Here is a 20,570-nt window from a genome sequence, read left to right on the forward strand (position 1 = left end):
TGCTGGTATACCCGTCCCCATTTTCGCGGGCGTGCAGCTCAGAAACTAGAGAAGCTTAGGTCTTAAGAAGGGCAGGATTTTGAACAGCGCCGAAAGGCTGTCAAGATGGTTATTTCAGTTGAAAACCCCATTTAAAAGTGGAACACTCCCTACAAACTTCACTTTCACGCTAACGCAACGAATCTAGAATCCATTAACGGCATAAGGTCCTTTAATTGTTCGCGAATAGCTGTACATACGTGTCTCAGTTTCTTTATAAATTTAAATTAACAGAATCATTGCAAGCCGGCATGCAATTTATCAGGCTTGTCATGATACTCCCTTCACAGAAGAGCGTCCTGGAGCCCAAATAAGATATGTGCTGCCGCCTATTGATAGCCCATCCACCGCGAGATGGCGTTGGCGTACCACACGCGATCTCCCCCTTCGTGAACAGAGACTATCTGCTCTCTCCTACACGACGCCGGCCAACGGCTTGCATCAGCCACTTGCAGGACATTTGGAGGAACAAGCCGGGACATGGCCTGCGACGGCCGTCTCGTCTCCGTCCGCCTCCAGTGTCTGTTCTTGCCGAGAGGTGCCGTTCCGAGCGGCGCGCCACGTAACCGCCGCTGGATTTACAGTTCGGCGGTCAGCCATGTCCAGCACACGGAACGATTACATTTCCAATATATTGATATACCATACAGCGCGTGGTGCAGAGACATGAATACAAGTGGACTGCCACACCGCGCTCAGATCGCGACTCCGCCATTGTCCCTGAACACGTGGGCGCCGCGCCGAGCCGCGCCGCGGTGGCCGGCCTGCGACGGCGCACACACGGCAACACGCCGCCTGAACGTGGTCCCGACAGCCTGGCGCGGCGGCCAGCCACCGAATATCACCGCAGATGAACTGGACAGCGGGCGCCCGCCGACGCGTCCGCGCCTATTATACAACTATACATTGCACAGCCGACCGTGCAACCAGCGGGCCACCTTCGCGTATTGTCAGGGATACGGGACGCGCCGGACCCTAGGAATCCAGCCTTTCCCTGCCAGAGACTTGTAGATTCCATGTCCAGTTACTATCTTGGAAACACTAGTCACAGATACCACCCGAGCAGCATAAGGAACAGCGGAGGGTCGATTATGCCCGTCCCCGGAGCGGCAGACGGACCCCGCTCCGGGAGTATCACCGGGGATGGAATCAGACGCACGGAACGTGGCAGGCTCGCTCCCACCAAATACTTCGGGCAACAGCCGCACTTAATGCCGACGGTGCACTACCGCCTGGGAATGGTCCGACGCACACCCCGCTTGAGCAGGTGGAGCACACGATCGCCGTGCCTGTTATCCCTGCCTGAGCAGGTCGAGCGCCCGGTCGCGGTGCCTGCTAGCCCTGGATGAGCAGGTCGAGCGCCCGGTCACAGTGCCTGCTAGCCCTGGACGAGCTGGTCGAGCGCCCGGTCACAGTGCCTGCTTGCCCTGGATGAGCAGGTCGAGCGCCCGGTCACAGTGCCGCTAGCCCTGGATGAGTAGGTCGAGTGCCCGGTCGCGGTGCATGTCCGCGCGACGGAGCGCGTCACGGGCGCGCGGCTCCGGGAAGCCGAGCCCGGTGAGCTGGGCCAGCGAGTTCAGGAAGTCGGCGGCTCGGCCCAGGTCGCCGTCGCACTCGAGCAGGCCGCGCTCGGCCTCCAGCGCCGAGTGGCCGGCCTCCTCCAGACGCTGAGCCGACAGCGCGAACTCGATCACCTGCCGCAGGCGGAGAGCGCGCGGTTAGCGGTGGGGCACGCGCGGTGTGAAGTTAGACGGCGTCGTGACCCGTCAGTGTCACAAGATCACTGTCGAAGCCAGTGCCACGGACACAGAAGCAGCGCCGGGAGCACAGGTGGCGACTGGAAGCAGAGTTGGCGACTGGGAGCCGAGGTAGCGACTGGGAGCAGAGGGAGCGACTGGGAGCAGAGGTGGCGACTGGGAGCAGAGGAAGCGACTGGGAGCAGGGGGAACGACTGGGAGCAGAGGTGGCGACTGGGAGCAGAGGAAGCGACTGGGAGCAGAGGAAGCGACTGGGAGCAGAAGTAGCGTTTGGGAGCAGAGGTGGCGACTGGAAGCAGAGGAAGCGACTGGGAGCAGAGGAGGCGTCCGGGAGCAGAGGCAGCAACTGAGAGCACAGGCTCATGCCAGGTACGCACAGTCACAATCAAAACGTATGACATCTTCTGTCCCAAACCTGCTGTCAGGACCGCACCGGCAGCTTTAGCATCACAGAATCCCCGTTCGTCCCCCAGATGGAGAGCCCAGGTCAGCCCGTTATTCCCGCCAGGATGACCTCGCCAGGTTCGTCGGGCGCCGCTCGGGCCCCGTTACCATGCTGGCGTCGCCAGGACCGTCGGGCACCGGTCGGGCCCCGTTACCTGCTTCTCGTCACCGTTGAACTGGCTGTGCAGCCGCCTGAGCCGGTCCAGAGGGAAGCCCATCTGACCGAGCTCCTGCAGCCGGGCCTTAGCGGCCGGCTCCAGCCCGTGCAGCGGGTCGGCCGCCTCGGCCGCCGGCTCGGGCCGCGACACCAGGCCCTGCCGTGTCAAGTCACAAGTCGTCAGCACGTCCGACTATTGGCAGTTCATTGACATTCCAGACATCGTGGCGGAGCACCAGGCCGCACAACGATGTTGACGTAGCAAGGGAAAAGACACATATTGATGTATATGCACTACATGTAGCACACAAAGAACACGTGATCACCATACCACAACCACATCATTTCGAACTTATTGTGAAGCATAAAAATCACATCCGCCACCTACACAAATGTTTGCGAAGAACCAGCTAATAACAAACATTCCGTAAACTGATACGTTTTTGGCGGCATAGCGCAACAAGACACGCGTACCTTTTGGCCTTTAAGCCTTTTACTCGTGAAGAACATATACCACCATTCATGACATTGCTGGAAAATGTGAAATAAAATGGCATTAACAGTTTAATAATTATGTATCATCCAAAGCTAATCTAGTACTCGACTTGCACTCGTGCACCGGCCTTTCCACCCTGATCATAATGACCGAAATTCAACCACAGACCCAGCACGAGGACCTCCCAGAGGAGGCGAGCGTTATCCCCGCCACGCACCTGCGCCGCGGCGGGCCTGTCAGCCGCACACTGCGGCGGCGGGGTGTGCGACTTGGTGCGCTTCACGTCGCCGACCGCGGCCGCCTCGCGCTGCACCTCCTCGCAGAGGTCGGGCACACTGCGACTGCTGCGCAGGCCGGGCGACGCGTAGTAGCGCGTGTAGAACTCATGCAGCTGCTGGGCGTCGGCCTGCGCCGGCGCCACGACGCCGCTCGATGCCGAGGACACGGCCGGGTAGGCGGCCGTCGGCTCGGCGGTGGTCGCCGCAGGGTACGGATTACGAGCCGCGTACGAGCCGCCGCCGCCGCCGGACGCGCTGTACGCGTACCCGGCGTACCGGTAGCCCGTCTGGTCGGTCGGCAACTTGGCGACCGGGCCATAAGCTGGCCGGCCGTACGCCTGGCCCGGGTACGGCGTGAAGCCGCGCTGGTAGCTGTAGCCGGTGACGGCCGGGCTCGGTGCGGACACCGGCCCGCTGGTGGAGCCGCCGGCGCGCGGGAAGTACTGCTGCGACTGCACCTGCTGCTGTGGTCGCTGCTGGGGCTGCGACTGCGACTGTTGCTGTTGTTGCTGTTGTTGTTGCTGCTGCGGTTGTTGTTGTCGTTGTTGCTGCAGTTGCTGCTGTTGTTGTTGTGGTTGTTGTTGTTGTGGCTGCTGCTGCTGCTGCTGTTGCTGTGCTCCCTGCTGCTGCCGCTGCCGTTGCTGCTGTTGCTGCTGCTGCGGAGGCTGTGGTCCCTGCTGCTGGTTCTGCCGCTGCTCCGCCTGCTGATAGTATGCGGCCGACGAGTGAGATGGGCCGGGTGCGGCGGCGTTGGCAGAAGGCCGGAATACGCAGGCCAGCTCCTCCATGTCGTTGATGGTCTTGAGCTCGGCGCTGTCGAATGGGTCGCTGGCCTGGCTCTCGAAGTCGCGGTAGTTGAAGCCACTGCCGCGGAAGGGTGCGGCGCCGGCGCCCGGCTGCTGCCACGACTGCGGCGTCAGCACGGCCGAGCCTGCCGGCCGCGCGAATGGGTTGAACGGGTTTGACGAGACGACACTCGGCGCCGGCCAGCCGGGCGCCACTGAGGCGGTGGCTGGGGCGGCAGCTGGGGCAGCAGCTGGGGCAGCGGCCGGAGCGGCGGCCGGGGCGGCGGCTGAGGCGGCGGCTGGGACGGCGGCTGGGGCGACTGGGGCGACGGCTGCTGGCGCGGCTGCCGCCGGAGCGGCGGCGGGTTCCTGCGCGGCCTCAGGCGCCGATGACGACGCGTCAGCTGCCGGCGGGCAGGGCACCGTCGCCGTCGCCGTCGGCAGACTCGGCGTGCCGGTGGGAGGCGAGGCAGCCGCCGGCTCCTCCGGCTCCGGTCCGCACGATGCTGTCGCCCCCTGCTCCGGCGGCTGAGACTCCGGGCCGGCCTGCACCTCGGCGGCGGGCACGCGCTCTGCCGCCGTCTCACTCTCTTGGCGAGACAACTGTTCACGCCGTCGTCGGAATTCCTCCAGTTTTTCCTCCTCCTCGCGACGTAACCTCTCCTCTTCTTCGGCTAACATTCTCGCCGCTTCTGCCTCCTGCCGCTGCCGTTCCTCTTCCTCTCTCTTAAGCTTTTCCTGCTGTTCCTGTTTCGCTAATTCCTCCAGTTCTTCTTTCTGTTTTTGTTTGGCTGCATCTTTGAGTTCTAAACGTTTCTGTCTTTCCGCTCTTTCGGACAACAGATTTCTTCGACGTTCCTGCACCCAATGTGTAGCCTTTTCCTCCAACTCGAAAGTGTACTGTAGTGGCATTGTGTTTTATCAGCATCATGAGGCAACACCGTGGGCAGTTTCCATTAAATACAAATAACAGATTATTGAGATAAACATACCACCATCCCAACATATATCAGACAGTGGTATGCTCAAGTGCTGTTGCATCTGAGCTTTCAGTGCGAACAATGGCACAGTTACAATTGTGTATCTGCAGTGTCACCATGGTAGCACAAATTCAGACTCAGAAGATAACAAACAGTCTCGCTAACCAACATTAATTCACAGACAGTCACGCACACTGACCGTTTGAACGTTAACCTCCGGCGGCGGAAGTGTTCGAAGTGATGCTGGTAGATGAACTTTTCCTGGAGGCCGGCACTGTTCACTAATCTTCACTGGCACTCCATCCATGGTGCAAAAAGCTGCATGAACATTGGAATGTCAAGCATATCTGAATATATGCATTTTCATTTTTGCATTTGGTATGTCTGGGTTATGTCCATTTGATTGCACCACTGTATTATATGGATGGGAACAAAAAATGTGTTGTCAGTGATAACAAAACCTATTTGCTATCACATGTACCAACATGTGATGCAGAAGTCAATGCAACAAGCTTGAATGTCTCATGGCTAGGCCACTGCAATATCCAGCTGAGCATGGTGGTTTGTCACACAGCACCACGCTTTGCTGTGGTGCTGTGTCTAAAGTCAGCATTATGACTTTACAATCATGCTGCAACAGGGATCTGTTCCCTGCTCACCTGTGTGGGATACAAAGGTGCCAACCACTGGGCACAGGATTTGCCCCATTTAGTCTGAGCTGACAATGAAATTAAAGCACCTTCTAAACACACCAACAATCTAACCACAACAACAATCTAACCACAAAAGGCTTGTTAATAATGATCACCATCTTATGCAACACAACAGGGCAAAAATGTGACACTTATGAGATTAAAAGTTTTCTATCCTCAAGGCATCATTATCATTAACAGTTCTTTTATGAACCAGATGCATTTTTCAATTTAACTGTTTACTCCTTCAAAATATGAATTCAGTACTCTTAGCTGGGCTGGGCTAATGCATGTGTAACTTTAGGGCATTCAAGATAATTAGCTCGTTTTTACTTCAAAAACCAGTTCCAGTAAAATCTATGCAGCAGACTTTGTTCATACATGTTCAATTAAATGGCAAAGAAGAGAGTTGGATACCAAATGACTTCAGTGATCTATAAAAGGCTTGAGTGCTTATGTAGCCATTACAGCTTGTGCATGTCATGCTGCATGTTAATAAATAGTACAGAAAGACATAGAAATGATTCAAAATTTCTTACTGATCCACATGAGTTTCAATGCCAGAGTGATGGGACCCACATCTTCAAAACAAAGCATCCTTGGACATCATGACTAAACATGTCGCACAGATAGACCCCTTTAATACCTTGTTATGACAACTTTTTCAGCATCTCAGATAAACAACAGCCTGCTAGCAAAATGCCTATAATTCACAAAATATTGTATTTAGTCATGAAGTGTCCAACAAAAGAAGGGTCATAGTGTTGCGGTCAACAAGTGGGGTGATCTAAAATGTTGTGTTTGTGCCAAGGCCAAATAAATTGGTAAAATCTGGAGTACATCACATCAATGTAAAAACTGGATCTTGATAAGTCTCCCCAGATGATTGTTATTTACTGATTGTAGCAACTTTGTTCAACATTTTGGCTCATCTGCAAATGGGGCTGATGTTGTCTGGCAAAATTCTGGACAGCTGGAGCACACAAAGCATTGTTGGGCCTTCCGGCCATAAACAACCGTTTGCTGAATCATCCTGGTCAGAAACTGTCGCATTTTGGAAAGTGACATTTTCTGAGACATCCCCATTACATTTGTATCATCCAAATGCAATAGTGCACAAAGTGGCAAGAAATATCAAGGCACAGTTTCCATCAAACAAAAAGCAGCATTTATTCACTACTTTTGTCCAAACTTTTTCCTGGATAGATTTCTGAGATCAGAGTTCAAAATAAGCAAAGCTTGTTGTACAGACACTGCCCCCTCCATCTGATAAAGAAATTCTAGTCCAAAAGCAGAAATTTGTGGCAAAGGTTTAATGTGATGTGAGCTTAACATAGTCCACCCCATTTTATGGCCTCATCGGACCTCAAAGAGCGACTACCGCCACTGGCTGCAAGCCAACCCAGCCAGGAGCAAACAGAAAGCACAGAAGCAGCTTGAACCCTTGTACCCCAACTTGAGTAGGTTGACAGGCAGGTGCTTGACTGACTGAGTCACTAGGGCAATTCTGCACAGGGCCTGAAATGTAGTGAAGAGGAAGGGGGGAGGGATACAGCAGCTATGGTTTCATAGGAACTGAGGGGTTAAGACTACATGCTTGATGGCTTGCAAAATCCAGGTCAAAATTGCCCTCATTCAATTGACATTTGCCCTCACTCTGACTATGATTATGGGAAGACTCCCAACTAAAAAAAGCTACAGAATATGCCCAGGGTAACAGCAGCATTATAGCCCCAGCATCTAAGAAACATTTTCAGCACATGTATGCCACAGATCTGAACACTCAGACTTTGACAGTACCCATTAATTTTAGCACACCAAGCATGTTTCCAAGGATTATGATATTGCATAATCATTTCTAACAAACATTTACCAGAAACACTTCTCATGCAAAAGCAACAAGACAATTCAGTACAAAATGGCCTGGCCTAAGTTTGGCACATGAAAACATGAGGTTTAGTGCACCAATGTGTCCTAAGCCTCTAGGTCAGTGAAAGGATGTTTTAGACAGGCCCACACTGAACTGATGTACAAGAAGCTTCAAACAGGTTGACTCCCAACCTTGCCCTAGGGTTTACAAATAAATTCCAGCCAACCCAGCACCAGCAGGATTTTTTATTTATGGACATCGATATCAACAGAAAGATGACGCAAACCAAGCCAAGTTCGAAATGAGCGTCTACACCCCACAATCGAGGGCGACTCCCAAATGGAGCCTTTAGGTTTCATTTGGCCACGGTTTCGAGGTTGAAGGAAGCATGCGTTTTACTAAGGACTACAGTTCTGAATTATCTCCTGCCCCACCTTATCCCAAGCGCAACACAGCCCGAATCAGCACGAAGCGAACGAAACACAGCCTGCCCCGCAAAAATATCCCTGGTTACATTTTGTCGCTGCTGCGGCACAACAAGGCCTTAGTAGTGATGGGCAGAGGTCTTAACCAAAGGCCATTCAGAGGTCTCTGTCCACATGCCCGAGAACAGAAGGCAGGAGGGGTGCTGCCCACTATAACTGTTAGGCTGAGGCATGCCCCACACTTTCATGGGAATAAACCTTAGTATTCCACGCCCAAAAGCGGGCTATCTTAAACAGAAAATCTTAGAAAAATGGACATCAACTCGGAGTTATCAGAAAACCCAGTTGAGCTGTCTATTGTTTCCGTATTTCTGCATTTTTCTTCATGTAAATGTCGTCTGTTTTATGGACATGCCACGGGAAAGCGACCACAGACAGGTGCATATCGGCACGGCACCTCTTCAAATTTGATGAGGACACGTCTATGAAGTAATTAGCTGACGGCCTTAGTTGACCTTAAAGAACCTCTAAGCCAGCCTAAAATTGTCTTTGCATCTGGAAAAGTTTTGTACCACAGCTGCATCTAAAAGAATAAACATAGCCAGAACTGCATCGTGAAAAAGCGTCTTTCTAGTAGGCTACTGGTAGACCGTTTTGAACGGTGAGATATCTGACCTGGCTCTTGCGGGGCAGCAGAAATGGTCGGAGTGGACCCTCCACAGTCTTAACGCTTATTTACCCGCACTTAATGTCTGTTTTGGCGTATTAACACAGACTTTATCAGCGTTTATCGCGACAATAGTTTTTACCTTTCGTGACCTCCAGTTGCCTCACCTTTGACCTAAGATGAAAAATTGGTGCGCATTCTTCATGATTCGACAAGAGCTTCACAGCCTTATCCTTTCTTTCTCATCCAGCGTTTGGAAGTTTGAGATCCCAGTGGGGGGGGGGGGGGGGGGGGGGGGGAGGGGAACCCAACTCGCCCTGGCCGGGGGTGGTTGTGTAGTCGGGATCTCGGAGATATTGCTCCAAAGGCTGAGAAGACACTGGTTGTATTGCATCGGACAGGCTCGCAATATCTGCTGGTCCATACGTGCCCACTCCCGAATCACTGACGCGTACATCCTACGCACGTGCCCCTGGAAAACAGTGGCGAAAGCATTGCCTTCCGAGTAGTCAGGACACACGTGGGGTGGACGCGTGGGGGCATGCATTTCGTGTGGGCTGTAACGTTGCACAATAGCCGAGGACATGCATTTCGCATCGATCTATGCGTAGGCCGCGCGGCTGGCCGTCTTTGTCGTTGTCGTAGTTTGGCCGACGTTCTCTCCGACTCGTCGGCTGAGCGAGGGCCAGGGGCCTTGGGGTGATTGGGGGCTGTAACCCGAGGCGCGTCCTATTACAGACCGACCCTGGCGTGTCCTTCCTTTGTATGCCGTGAAGAGAAGGGCTTCAGTCCCACAGTTGTCCCAGATCGCAGGTTAGACCAACCCTGGCGTGTGCTTCCCTTGTATGACATGAAGCGAAGGGCTTCAGTCCCACAGTTGCCCCAGATCGCAGGTTACGCGTCTTCCCTTGTATGACATGGAGAGAAGGGCTTCAGTCCCGTAGTTGCCCCAGATCGCAGGCTACGCGTCTTCCCCTGTATGACATGGAGAGAAGGGCTTCAGTCCCACAGGTTACGCGTTTGCATAAACAAAGAAATAAAACTGCTCTCATGTGAACGAACACAATTTCCCCAGCCGTAGACCCTACTGTGGGTAACTGTTCCAATCCGGACCTTGGAATCCTGACCACTACAATCATAAGCCATGAATCAGCCATGGATCGCCAGATCATGACCTCGCTATCCGGGCTCGTACTTTCGTTCAGTCCTGCCGTTGCTCCAGAGCTTGTCTAGATTCTGTACTCAGACACGCTCACTCGATGACGGGATAGCATCGGAGTTTGAAATGGCGGATGGCTATGTTTTTTCCAGCAAGCCGTATGCGGTTTATCTCCTACTTTTACCTCACCCCTTAAAGAGGGGTTCTTCTCTTCGAAACTGTCGGTGATTCGGTGCAAACTCCTGCCCGCTGCTCTGCGTCTCAGGTCAAACAACGCTACAAATAACTTCAGTTTGGCACGGAAGTTTTACATAATTATAACAGCTGATCTAGTTAGCAAATCTTCTTCTCAGTTATGACAGATGGCTTGGACCGCACTGGCTGTGCTTTCGCTACGCCGCGCAAACCATTGCTTTCTGTTCTTCTTCGACTAAGTTCAGCGCATTGTTTTTTGGAGCGTTCCCTAGAAACACTGGCTGAAAGCAGCAAAACTGCGGGCCTCCATTTTCCCATCCTCCCGACAATGAGGCTCTACACTCACTGACCCTCTCCTGGGTCCCGGCGGGCTTTGCCTAGAACCGGCGTCAAATTACATGCGTGTTGCACCAAAGTCCACTTGTACGGATCTAGGCGTGCTGGGCTGGCTCACAAGACAACTTAGCTCCGGCTCCAGGCCAGATAAGAAAAGTAATACAACTTCAGACCAGTTGTTCGTTTCTGCTCATGTTTAACTCCAGCTCAACTTTATATAATGGTTATCGATGTGCGGTGAGACCTCGGAGCACACGACATTGCCATCTACGCGACCCGTGAGGCATGGCAGGTGCGTGAGGTCGATTAACACGCATTGGTGATTCAAACATTCTTAAGTCATTCATTCATTCAGTCGTACTGGCCATTCAGACACTGGTGTAGAGCTCCGGAAGAATAACAAAGTGGCTGGTTTTAAGGTTGAAATGAACGGGTTCAAGCTCACGGTCACAGCTCCCGACGGAGTGAGCCGACTTCGCCCGGTCATGCGATGCCGGCCGGTAATCCATTTGTCCTAAATGACATATCGGTTTAAGAAGATCGCGAACGCCCATTTTCAGAAAATTATGGCAAAGACAAAAGCGTGCCTTGTTCAGCTTGAATGTTATATTGACCTAATTTCAGAAACACACCCGTATTTAGCTTTCCAATCCACTGCTCCCAAACATTATGCTCCACCATCTGTTCTCGCTCGAGAAAACTAAAAAAATAAGGCTCACGACGTCACAGTGTATTTTCATCTGCTCATAGTTGCTTATCGGTGCTTCGTACGGCTCTAAGACTTGCAAAATCGTGTCTTGGCCGTATAAGTAACCTATCAACATGTTTGTGTCAAATTTGAAGAGGGTGCCGTATTATACCCCGGTCTATTTGTCGTGGAATGACCCTTCAGTGAGATCGAGATCACACTGCGGTCTGGTAGAGGTTGGTTGCTCTGCGGGTCCTTTTAAAAAAACTGCGGCGGGCCTACCCGTAGGGTGAGAGCCTTCAGGCGACCGCCCGGGAAAGCTATACATAATCAATCCCAGACGTTGTGACCGTGTGCATTCGCATGGCAACGAGGACATTCAGGCCATTCTCCACCGCTACGTGTCGCGTGCCTGTGGCCAATTCTCAGCCTGTTGAGAACTTTTTCGCGTCTCACTTGCGTGAGCTTGACGGTAATGAGCCCAGTTGTGGCTTGATCGTCTTTGACTTGTCTCGTACTGTGATGTCCCAGCAGTGTTGCCATTTTCCTGTCGTGCATGGGGCGATGGCAAGGACAAATTTCTTTGCCGACAGAGGTAGAGCGCGGGTGCAAGGTACGCGCGCGGCCTGTTTCGCGGTGGCACCAGCACATTCGTTACCTGCGATACCCACATGGTACCTGCAATGTCCTGTGTGATGGGACAATTGTCTTCACGAAAGCCCGTGATGCGCATTACTGATCAACGATCAGTTTCTTTTTTCGTTTGGTTCAAGAGAGGGAATGCAGAGACGCGGTACTGACTAGGATTATTGGCTGTAGGTATTGGTTATTCTATTTAAAAAAGATCGGACAGCCCAATTTTTTGACACTTCCAGAAAACAGCACCTCTGGGACAGGCTAGTGCTTGCGAGAAAGACTGAGACGCCATGTCCACCTCTTCTCGTACTTAGCTGTATACTTCTCCGTAACGCATGCTATGGAGAAGTGCGTGACTTTGGCTATGCCTCATGAATTACTGAGACTTCAACGCATGCGCAGGCTGGTTTCTCATATGCTTTTGGCCAAGTTAGGCAGGTAAGTACCATTGGCAGTTCATTGAACACATTAATCTGTACACTTATTCGATCGGTTTAAAAGTGGGGAATTCTACGACACTGATGTTTTAAAATTTCTACGGGAACTTCGTGTATATTCGGATGTATTTCAGTCCATTCGAATCATGTAGTCCAAGTCCAGATCTGAATCCACCCACCGAAGGTTTCAAATTTCATATTGCAGCGAATCGTTATCCCTGGCTGTCAGCTTTTCAGGGCAACAGTATGGGTGAGAAATGCACACATACTCATACCAATTTAAATACGGTGACTGGATAACAAAGGGTGCGATTAATCTATTTTCACCTTTTGACGAGGCTTAAGTTAAAACTCCAGCATTGGACAAAAGTTTTGAAACGTTCACCTAAGACTGGATTCATTAATAATTTCGTAGCCTAGTAACATTCATTAACAATGATTGATCAATCTAACAGATAAACTTTAACTTGATTCACCTACGTAGTGAACGGATCATCTTAAACAGGAGACAACTGTTTGGTTCACTTCGCCCACCTCTGCTGTCGTCCAGCACTGGTTCGCCAGCATCTGCACGAAACCTCAGCTCTCGCGAAAGGTGAACGAGAAGCAGACGACGCCGCCTGCCGTGCCTGTCCGCGAGTCTCGGCACACAACAGGCGATCTGCGCCGCGCGCGGTCAGTCGGAGCTCGTCACCGTAAACGGGCGGCCGCGTGACCGCCTCACGGCACCTAGCATTCCGCCCCACTCATCGACCGCATACTCCTCCCGCTTAGATTGGTCCGCTCTTGCCGCTCGCCACTGATCGTCGTCCAGTACTCCGCCCGCCCGCCGCTCATCCTCGTCCAGTACCCCATCCGGCCGCCACTCATCGTCGTCCAGTACCCCGCTCGGCCGCCGCTCATCGTCGTCCAGTACCCCGCCCGGCCGCCGCTCATCGTCGTCCAGTACCCCGCTCGGCCGCCACTCATCCTCGCCCAGTACCCCGCTCGGGCGCCATTCATCCTCACCCAGTACCCCGCTCGGGCGCCATTCATCCTCACCCAGTACCCCGCCCGGCCGCTGCTCATCGTCGTCCAGTACCCCGCTCGGCCGCCGTTGATCCTCGTCCAGTACCCCGCCCGGCCGCCGCTCATCGTCGTCCAGTACCCCGCTCGGCCGCCACTCATCCTCGCCCAGTACCCCGCTTGGGCGCCGTTCATCCTCGTCAAGTACCTCGCTCGGGCGCCGTTGATCCTCGTCAAGTACCTCGCCTCTGATATAAATGATGTGTACGCCTGCCAATAAAGATGGAAGGGTAGGTTAAACAGCGTGGGCTTCCAAACAAATCACAGGCCTATTATTAGAAGGGTAGTGCGTGCGCAGGTGCCAAGTAGATTATCTATGAATAAACCGCATATATTTGTACCTCTCTGCATTGTGCCTCATAAAGCGATTATCCTGCGACCGGCCAGGGGTAAGATAACCGCGCCCCGGGGGGGGGGGGGGGAAACGACTGCCCCCACTGGGATCTCCAACTCGCAGATGTCTTAGGAAAAAGCAAGGATACCGTTGTGAAGATCTCGTCGCCGTACAAAATTTTAGCCATCGGTCAAATGTCAGGTCACTTGAGGCCACGAAAGGAAACAACAGTCGCTCTGATGGATGCAATTAAAGCACATGTTAGCACGTCAAGATGGATATTAAGGGCACATAACTAAGCGTGAGAACTGTGAATAGTTCATTCCGACCATTTTTGTTCTTCCGCAATGATCAGTTCAGATCAGGTCGTCGTTCGAAACTGGGCTACCAGTAGACCACATGAACGAGACTTTTTCCTTCACACTGTGTTGTTGACTAAGTTTATTTTATCAGATATAGCTGTGGGACGAAAGAATTGCAGACACAGCAAAATAATTTTAGGCTGGCCTAGAAATCAGCCGTAGGAATCAGAAAGCAGGAATCGGCTAATTAAGGTCAAATTCTTGAAACATCCAAATGATAACAAAACTGAAGTGATAACCGGGTGTAAGTCATCAGTACATTGTTTTCCTATGGTCAGAAATAGTACGTTGTTCACCTACAGGTACTCAAGCTCGCGAGTTGCACACATTATACATATTCTCTTCTACATTTGGGAATGCATTTGTAATGAACTGAGAACAGACGCGTTGGTACATGAAATTATGCGTCACCAGTTTTACAAATGCGATATAAAGGTGATTAGACGCATCGCGCTCGTTCAACTAGTCTCTTCGCTACTGACCACAGAGGTCGTTGACCTTGGATGACCTCGTATGAACTTGTATGTTCTCACGTCATCTGTTCTCATGATGCATTCGAATGATACCACAGCATCTCTTCAGTCGAATATTCACCAACTTTACCTAAAAAACTGTCTTTTTTGAGATCATCATGTGTTTTGCAGAAGGCAGCCATATGGGCAGGTCATGACCAAGGCCGATGGCTACGCTCTGTGGTCATGTGATGGCCGCGCACGTTAGTAATCCTTCCCTCATATGCACACAACAAAACTGCACAAAACGCGTACAAATCTTCATTATTTACGGAAAAAGCAAAAATTCACCTCGCCTCAGGTCACTGATCTCCCTTGTTTTGGTAAATCTGAGATATTAAAACTTTAAGCACCATGATTTGCTATCACTGCAGCAAGCGCAAAAGTTGAGAGCAAACAAGTGCAAGCGCAAAAAGTTACGCGTAGTCCAAGTTTTTTTCAACGCTGGCCTATTTAGCCTGAACTAGACTATTGATCTTGGCAGATCAAAGCCTTAAATTCGCACAGAGGGCGCCAAATTGACACATGATGGTTCATGTATCATAATGGTTCATGCATAATGTACACATGGTTCTAAAAATGTGGTGCTGCGAGTGTTTATTTTGAACCGTGCTCGAAAAAAGATGGGGGAATCAGTTCCCCTGAGCCGGGCGGAAGTTAATACCCTGCGTCCATAACTTGCCTGTCCACTACCAGCAATGTGGTCAGTGCAGCCGCGACGTGTAGCGCCAGGATTCGATCCGGTTCTGAGCATTATGCATTTATTTATTTAGTTATTGTAACGGTGCCCCCCACATCGATGCGTGGGCAGTTCCCATGAAAGGTGGCGAGAACTTGCAATGACATCAAGGTCGCAAATCGTCAGTGCGGTGGCATACGCTGAGAAAGTTACTCTTTTATTGGTTCAGGCAGTAAAAGGCAAACAATGGATTTGTTTTGGACTTGGCTGGAAGCTTTTCAGCATCAGCATCATGCTTAGTATCTTTTCCTGGCGAGTGTTTACTGCGGCCGTTGAATGATTTAAACTATCACTGATGATGCAGATTATTGTGCTGATGGGTTCATAAGCCGTTTTGAAGCATGCCACAAATGAAATTATGTTATTAAGTTTGTACCCGCTCAAGAGGGGTTTGCCAATGATACCCATGGGCTGCGTTTTGGGCGGTGAAATATTTTTTCCCATTTCGGAAAAAAACAGTGGCCAGTGGACAAATATATCATCATGACTTTCGAAATAGCAACAAACTTCCCTCGTTTTCGTCCCCGTTCTTGAGCCGTTGCGTTTTCAACAGTCCCCATGCAACGGCGGACAACGCATTCATGAGCCCGGTGACGTTGTCAACCTTGAGAGTGGCCCGAGCATACGTTAAGGAACTGTGCTGATTTTTTTTAGACAAGTCCTGCACACAAATGCCACCATTATCATTACTGTACCGATTAACACATGCAGACACGTGGTGGGGCTCATCCCACCTGTTGCGCATTTGCATGGACAAAGAAAAAAAGCCGTTCTCACATGAACAGACATAAAAATGTTCTCGCCTTAGACGCTATTACGTGTGCGCCTTGTTATTATGATCGCGAGAATCATGATCACGGATAAGTCATGAATTGCGAGCTTATTATCCGGGATGCATTCATGATCCAGCTCGAGATAAACATTGATGCGAGCTCATGATGTGGGCTTGAATCCGGACTTGCACTTCCTTGGATGAACTCAAACCTGCTGTTGATCCGGAGCTTGTGTTCATAGTTTCTGTGGCTTCGACATTGCCTCTCGTCGACAGGATTGTATTAATATTCGTGACGGTGAATGACTATTCTTTTCTAGCAAGCCGCATCGACTCATCCCCAGTTTCTAACGAAACGTTTAGAGAGGAGTTCTCCAGAGAGCTGTCGGTAATTTTGCGCATACTCCTGGTAGGTGCTTTGTGGTTTTGGTCAAACGGCTCTGCATATGTCTTCGGTTTGGCGCCCGAATTCTGCATATATGTAACAACTTAACAAGTAAATAAGTCTGAATCGTGATGACGGAAAATGGTCTACACCCCACTCGCCATAATACCGCTACGCCACGCAAGCAATTCTACTTTATTCTCTTTTGGCCGATTTCAACCGATTGTTTTCATAGAGCATTCCCTGACGACACTTGTTGAAAACCGCAAAACTGGACGCCTGCACTTCCCCGACCCTCTGGAAGTAGGACTCTATTCTCACTGACCCTCTTTTGGGCCACAGCCTGGATCTGGCGTGGAATAGGATGAGTGCTGTATCGAATTCCATGTGTATGGTTTCAAGCGAGCCAGGGCAGACCTTCGCTCTACTCGAAATTAGAAAAGAAATAGTGCAAATGTAGACCACTTTTTCGTTTCTTCTCATCTTGAGCTTCAGCTCAAATTCACACAATGCTTATCGATGTGCTGTGAGGCCTCGGGGCGCACGACATCTCTGCGACTCGTGAGGGACGACAGGTACGTGAGGTCGATTAGCACGCGCCGTCATTCAGACATTGTTCCAGAATTTGTGAGGGATGTCAAAATGACTGGTTTTAAGATTGAAATAAATTATTTCAAAGCCATGGTCACAGCTCCCAATCACGCCCGGCCAGCCGATACCGGTCCGCCGACTCGTGCCGTGACGCCGTGCGTGATCTGTAACGCTTATATTAGATTTGCGATCGATCTAGAGGATATCCCATCGAGTTATTCGTTCAGTCTGCACGGCAATAAGCTGGTCTTGAATTGCATGTCAGCTTGAAGAAAATCGAATGAAACACGTCTTCAAAAACCACGTGGAAGGTTAAACTAGGTCGCTGTAAGTACCTAGCTGACCTGAAATGCCAATTAACCCTTGTTTCAGACAGATAAAGGTATTTAGCTTTCTCACGCAGTTTTCCAATCATTACACTCTACAAACTGTTTTCGCTAGAATAAATAGAAAACTAAGTTTCGTGACGTCATCACGTATTTTCATCTACTGTTTTCTCCAATCAGTACGCCATACGGTTCTAAAGCTTGCAGAATTGCATTTTGGCCGTCTAATTAATATGCTGGTATGTTTTCCGTCCAATTTAAAGGAGTTGCCGTGCTATCTACTTGTCGATTTGTCGTGGAGTGACACATGGGTCAATAACAGCGGTACAGAAGTTATTCATGTCCAATGGATTTCGGTTCTCATAATCAAATTGCTCGTTTTTGAATTGCTTAACACGTACAAGTAGATGCTGCTATGTACATGCAAGTGTCCGTATATGCTACGACGGTGTAAACAAACTTTTGATCGTCTCAAGTCATCATTTCGAGAAGGTCAAGAAAAGTGACAGACACCTGCCCGGGTAACAAGCAAGTAAACCTGCTCACGGAATGCTGCCCTCCGTAAGAAACCGGTTTCCTCCCGTTTTCACGCAGTCCCGACTCCTTTCTGTAAATCATTGACTCTGGAGTTCACATCTGCGTTATCACCGAGCTAACAATAACTGGCCTGCTGGCGGCCGTGGTCAGATGTCGGCCCCGGTCGGTGCCGCCGCCGGTCAGGCACGGTAACTGCCACTAGTTACGCAACGGCGCAGCGCGATGCGCCGATCGAGCCGCCGGCCGACCACGCCTCGCGTGCGTCGGCCCTGTCGTCATGGCATTGGCCCGGCCAGGACCGGCAACGGCGCCGCGTGACCCTGGCGGCCCCTGCCCCGCCCCGCGCCGAGCCGTCCCCCGTCCTCCGACCGGGGTGGGGGGCCACGCAGAGTAGGTCGCCGGGTGGGCGGGTCCCGGCCGTGTCCTCGCGAGCTCCCCTTCCACAGACTGCCACTCGGGCCTCTGCTGTCCTCCGCGGCCGCGTCTTGTTTCCGTCGATATCCCCGGCTGGCGTCAGAGTTGGTGACCACGACGCAGACTTAAACCGCGCAGTTTGTTAGCCCGAGTCCAGTGGTTGGACTGGGGTCCTATGCGACTGCCGTGCTTGTAGACCACCAGTTAATAAGGATAGGCCCAGTGGTTGGACCGAGACCCTGTTCACGTGCTGTCCATGTAGACCACCGCTTAGTAAGCCTAGGTCCAGTGGTTGAACCGAGTTTCTGCCCACGTGCTGTCCATTTAGCTCACCAGGTAAAGTGCTGGACTCTCCCGTGGATTCGTCCGACCGCCGTGTGGAGGACACGGACAGACAGACAGAATCACACACACAGACAAATCGTGTTCCGAAACTGAGCTTATACGGCTCGTCTTGTACGATCACTTGTTAACGAGCAGAAGAATCGGACAAAAGTAGGGACAGATGTCATGTGTATCACCCCACCTTTCGTGCGCATCATACATAACAACCTCTGGGCATCTGAAGTCTTCGCCGAATATGACAGCTAATGAGTAGTACCATCTGCAGAAATTGAAATTATATGCCATTCAAGCATCGGCTACCATTTGTAAGCAGTAATCTGTCGATGGACGCCCCTGAAAAGGCTCCGTTTTTCCAATATGCCTCTCACAAATTGGGTATCCAGCCGCAACCACGGGAAATGTATGGCACCAGACTCAGGCCGCGACACGTCAGGTTCACAATCGTCAGCAGTCATCATTTGGATGGCTCTGACAGCACCTCAGACTGCTGGTGTTGGCCAACTTTGCAACGGCATTAACTCTCCGGTTTACTTCAATAAAATCGCCAACGATTGCTACCGAAGTGGTATGAAATGAAAACACGGCTCAAGATATACGGGGATGGGTTGATCAATTTTTGAAACTAGATCACAGTGAGCTGAAGCCACAGACCTAGATACCCAAAATGTTACCGACGTGACGAAAGTGCAACTTTTGTCTAAGACCCCATTTCACTAGGAAAGGTGACTGAATACCGACTGGTTAATTCATGACCCAGATAACCGACATAGTAAGGACGCACGTTTACGGAGAGCGTACACAGCACTTGGAACATATGGAAAATCAACACTCAACAATGGAGCATAGAGCAATAAATACCAACATCAAGAAATATAAACAGCTTAAGACAACGCGGATATCAAGATGTCAGGATCATTGAACGTTGTGGGGCACTTTCGTGACGGCTAGATACCTTTCGCTTAGGTGGGGTGTCAATTTGACCCTCCTTAGATCTCGGGAAGTAAGAAAGCTAAAAACACCAAATTTACAGAATGTGTTGGCCTGTACGTAAAGTAACTTAGGTAAAAGTTTGAAACTACTTGTTCATGACCTTCGGGTCAAATAAGGTCAAACAAGGTCAAATTCGAAGATGGTCTCCAAAGTGCCCCCCGAACCTAGATAACTGTTTCCAAGTAAAAGATCTCATACTCAATTAAAGCCAGTGACCTTTTTTGACCTGTTGAAGGTCATGGTGGCCAAAATAACACAAGACTGCTCTGAGCTTTGCAGATGAATAAGCGAGAAAGATTACGCTAGGCAGTATGTTCCCAAAAACAAAACGTTCACTTGGGGCATTTTAGGTGAATGGCCTGTTCCGACCTCTATGAAGTTCATGGAAGATGTTTAATGCAGTTCCTGCTATCAATAAATTTGAAATGAGCACCAGATGCTATCCCATACAGCAAGCCCGAGAGAAACAAAACAAGTAAGTTTTGACCATGATCTCACCCTCATACCGTATATTAGGCCAACTTAAATTGCTCGTTCCATATTTGTGTTGCCTAAGAAAGCATCTCAGAGATGTATGGCTTCGTCTAACACTCCGTTGCTGCATCAGCTGGAAGGATTTCCCAGAAGTTGACTTCGCTGACGATCCGCTGTTCGATTTTCTACAGCTATGCAAAGTTTGGCGTAATAACGCCGTGCCGTACGGAAACCAGTCCAGAAAAACCTTCAAGACGGGGAGGAGGGCAATTTGACCCACCCCCACCAGAGCGCTTGTTAAGTCTTAACCATCTGTCATTGCTTGCTAGCCAGCAACTGTACTTGAGTGTAAATGAACTCCCGAAACAAAAATGATTGATGGTTGTGCCACATTGCATTAAGTTTGTCTTTGTTTTGTGGTTCATGCCATTCAAAGTCATATCACAAAGGCTTCTAAAATGTTTGGCCCGATGTAGCAATTTAGACGGGTCCAAATTTCGTGGGTGACAGAAAAAACATTTTTGCTCGCTTCTTCGCACTTAATGATATGCCACGAGACAAATATAAATTGTCCTGCTTAGACTGTCATCCATAAATAACACGATTTCTGATTAAATTAGCCGCTTGATGTGTTCGGCGTGATGTAGCGGAGCTCTCCCCCTTCTCACTCTCTCTCTCTCTCT

The 20,570-nt window shown here is 50.7% G+C and overlaps 1 protein-coding gene across 1 annotated transcript; it reads right to left on the reverse strand.

Moving 5' to 3' along the window:
* Window positions 1-670: 670 nt before the first annotated feature.
* LOC119100345 (stress response protein NST1) lies at window positions 671-5,372 on the reverse strand. Its single transcript, XM_037223448.1, has 6 exons — window positions 5,136-5,372; window positions 4,389-4,856; window positions 3,777-4,178; window positions 3,111-3,536; window positions 2,396-2,554; window positions 671-1,733 (listed from the first exon to the last, which is right to left on the reverse strand). Exons 1-6 carry the CDS (start codon window positions 5,241-5,243, stop codon window positions 1,503-1,505), a joined length of 1,794 nt encoding a protein of 597 aa, XP_037079343.1. The 5' UTR covers window positions 5,244-5,372; the 3' UTR covers window positions 671-1,502.
* Window positions 5,373-20,570: the final 15,198 nt, after the last annotated feature.

This window comes from Pollicipes pollicipes, unplaced genomic scaffold (assembly GCF_011947565.3).
Source record: "Pollicipes pollicipes isolate AB1234 unplaced genomic scaffold, Ppol_2.1 Scaffold_4881;HRSCAF=5763_pilon_pilon_pilon, whole genome shotgun sequence".
In the NCBI taxonomy this organism is placed as follows: Eukaryota; Metazoa; Arthropoda; class Thecostraca; order Pollicipedomorpha; family Pollicipedidae; genus Pollicipes; species Pollicipes pollicipes.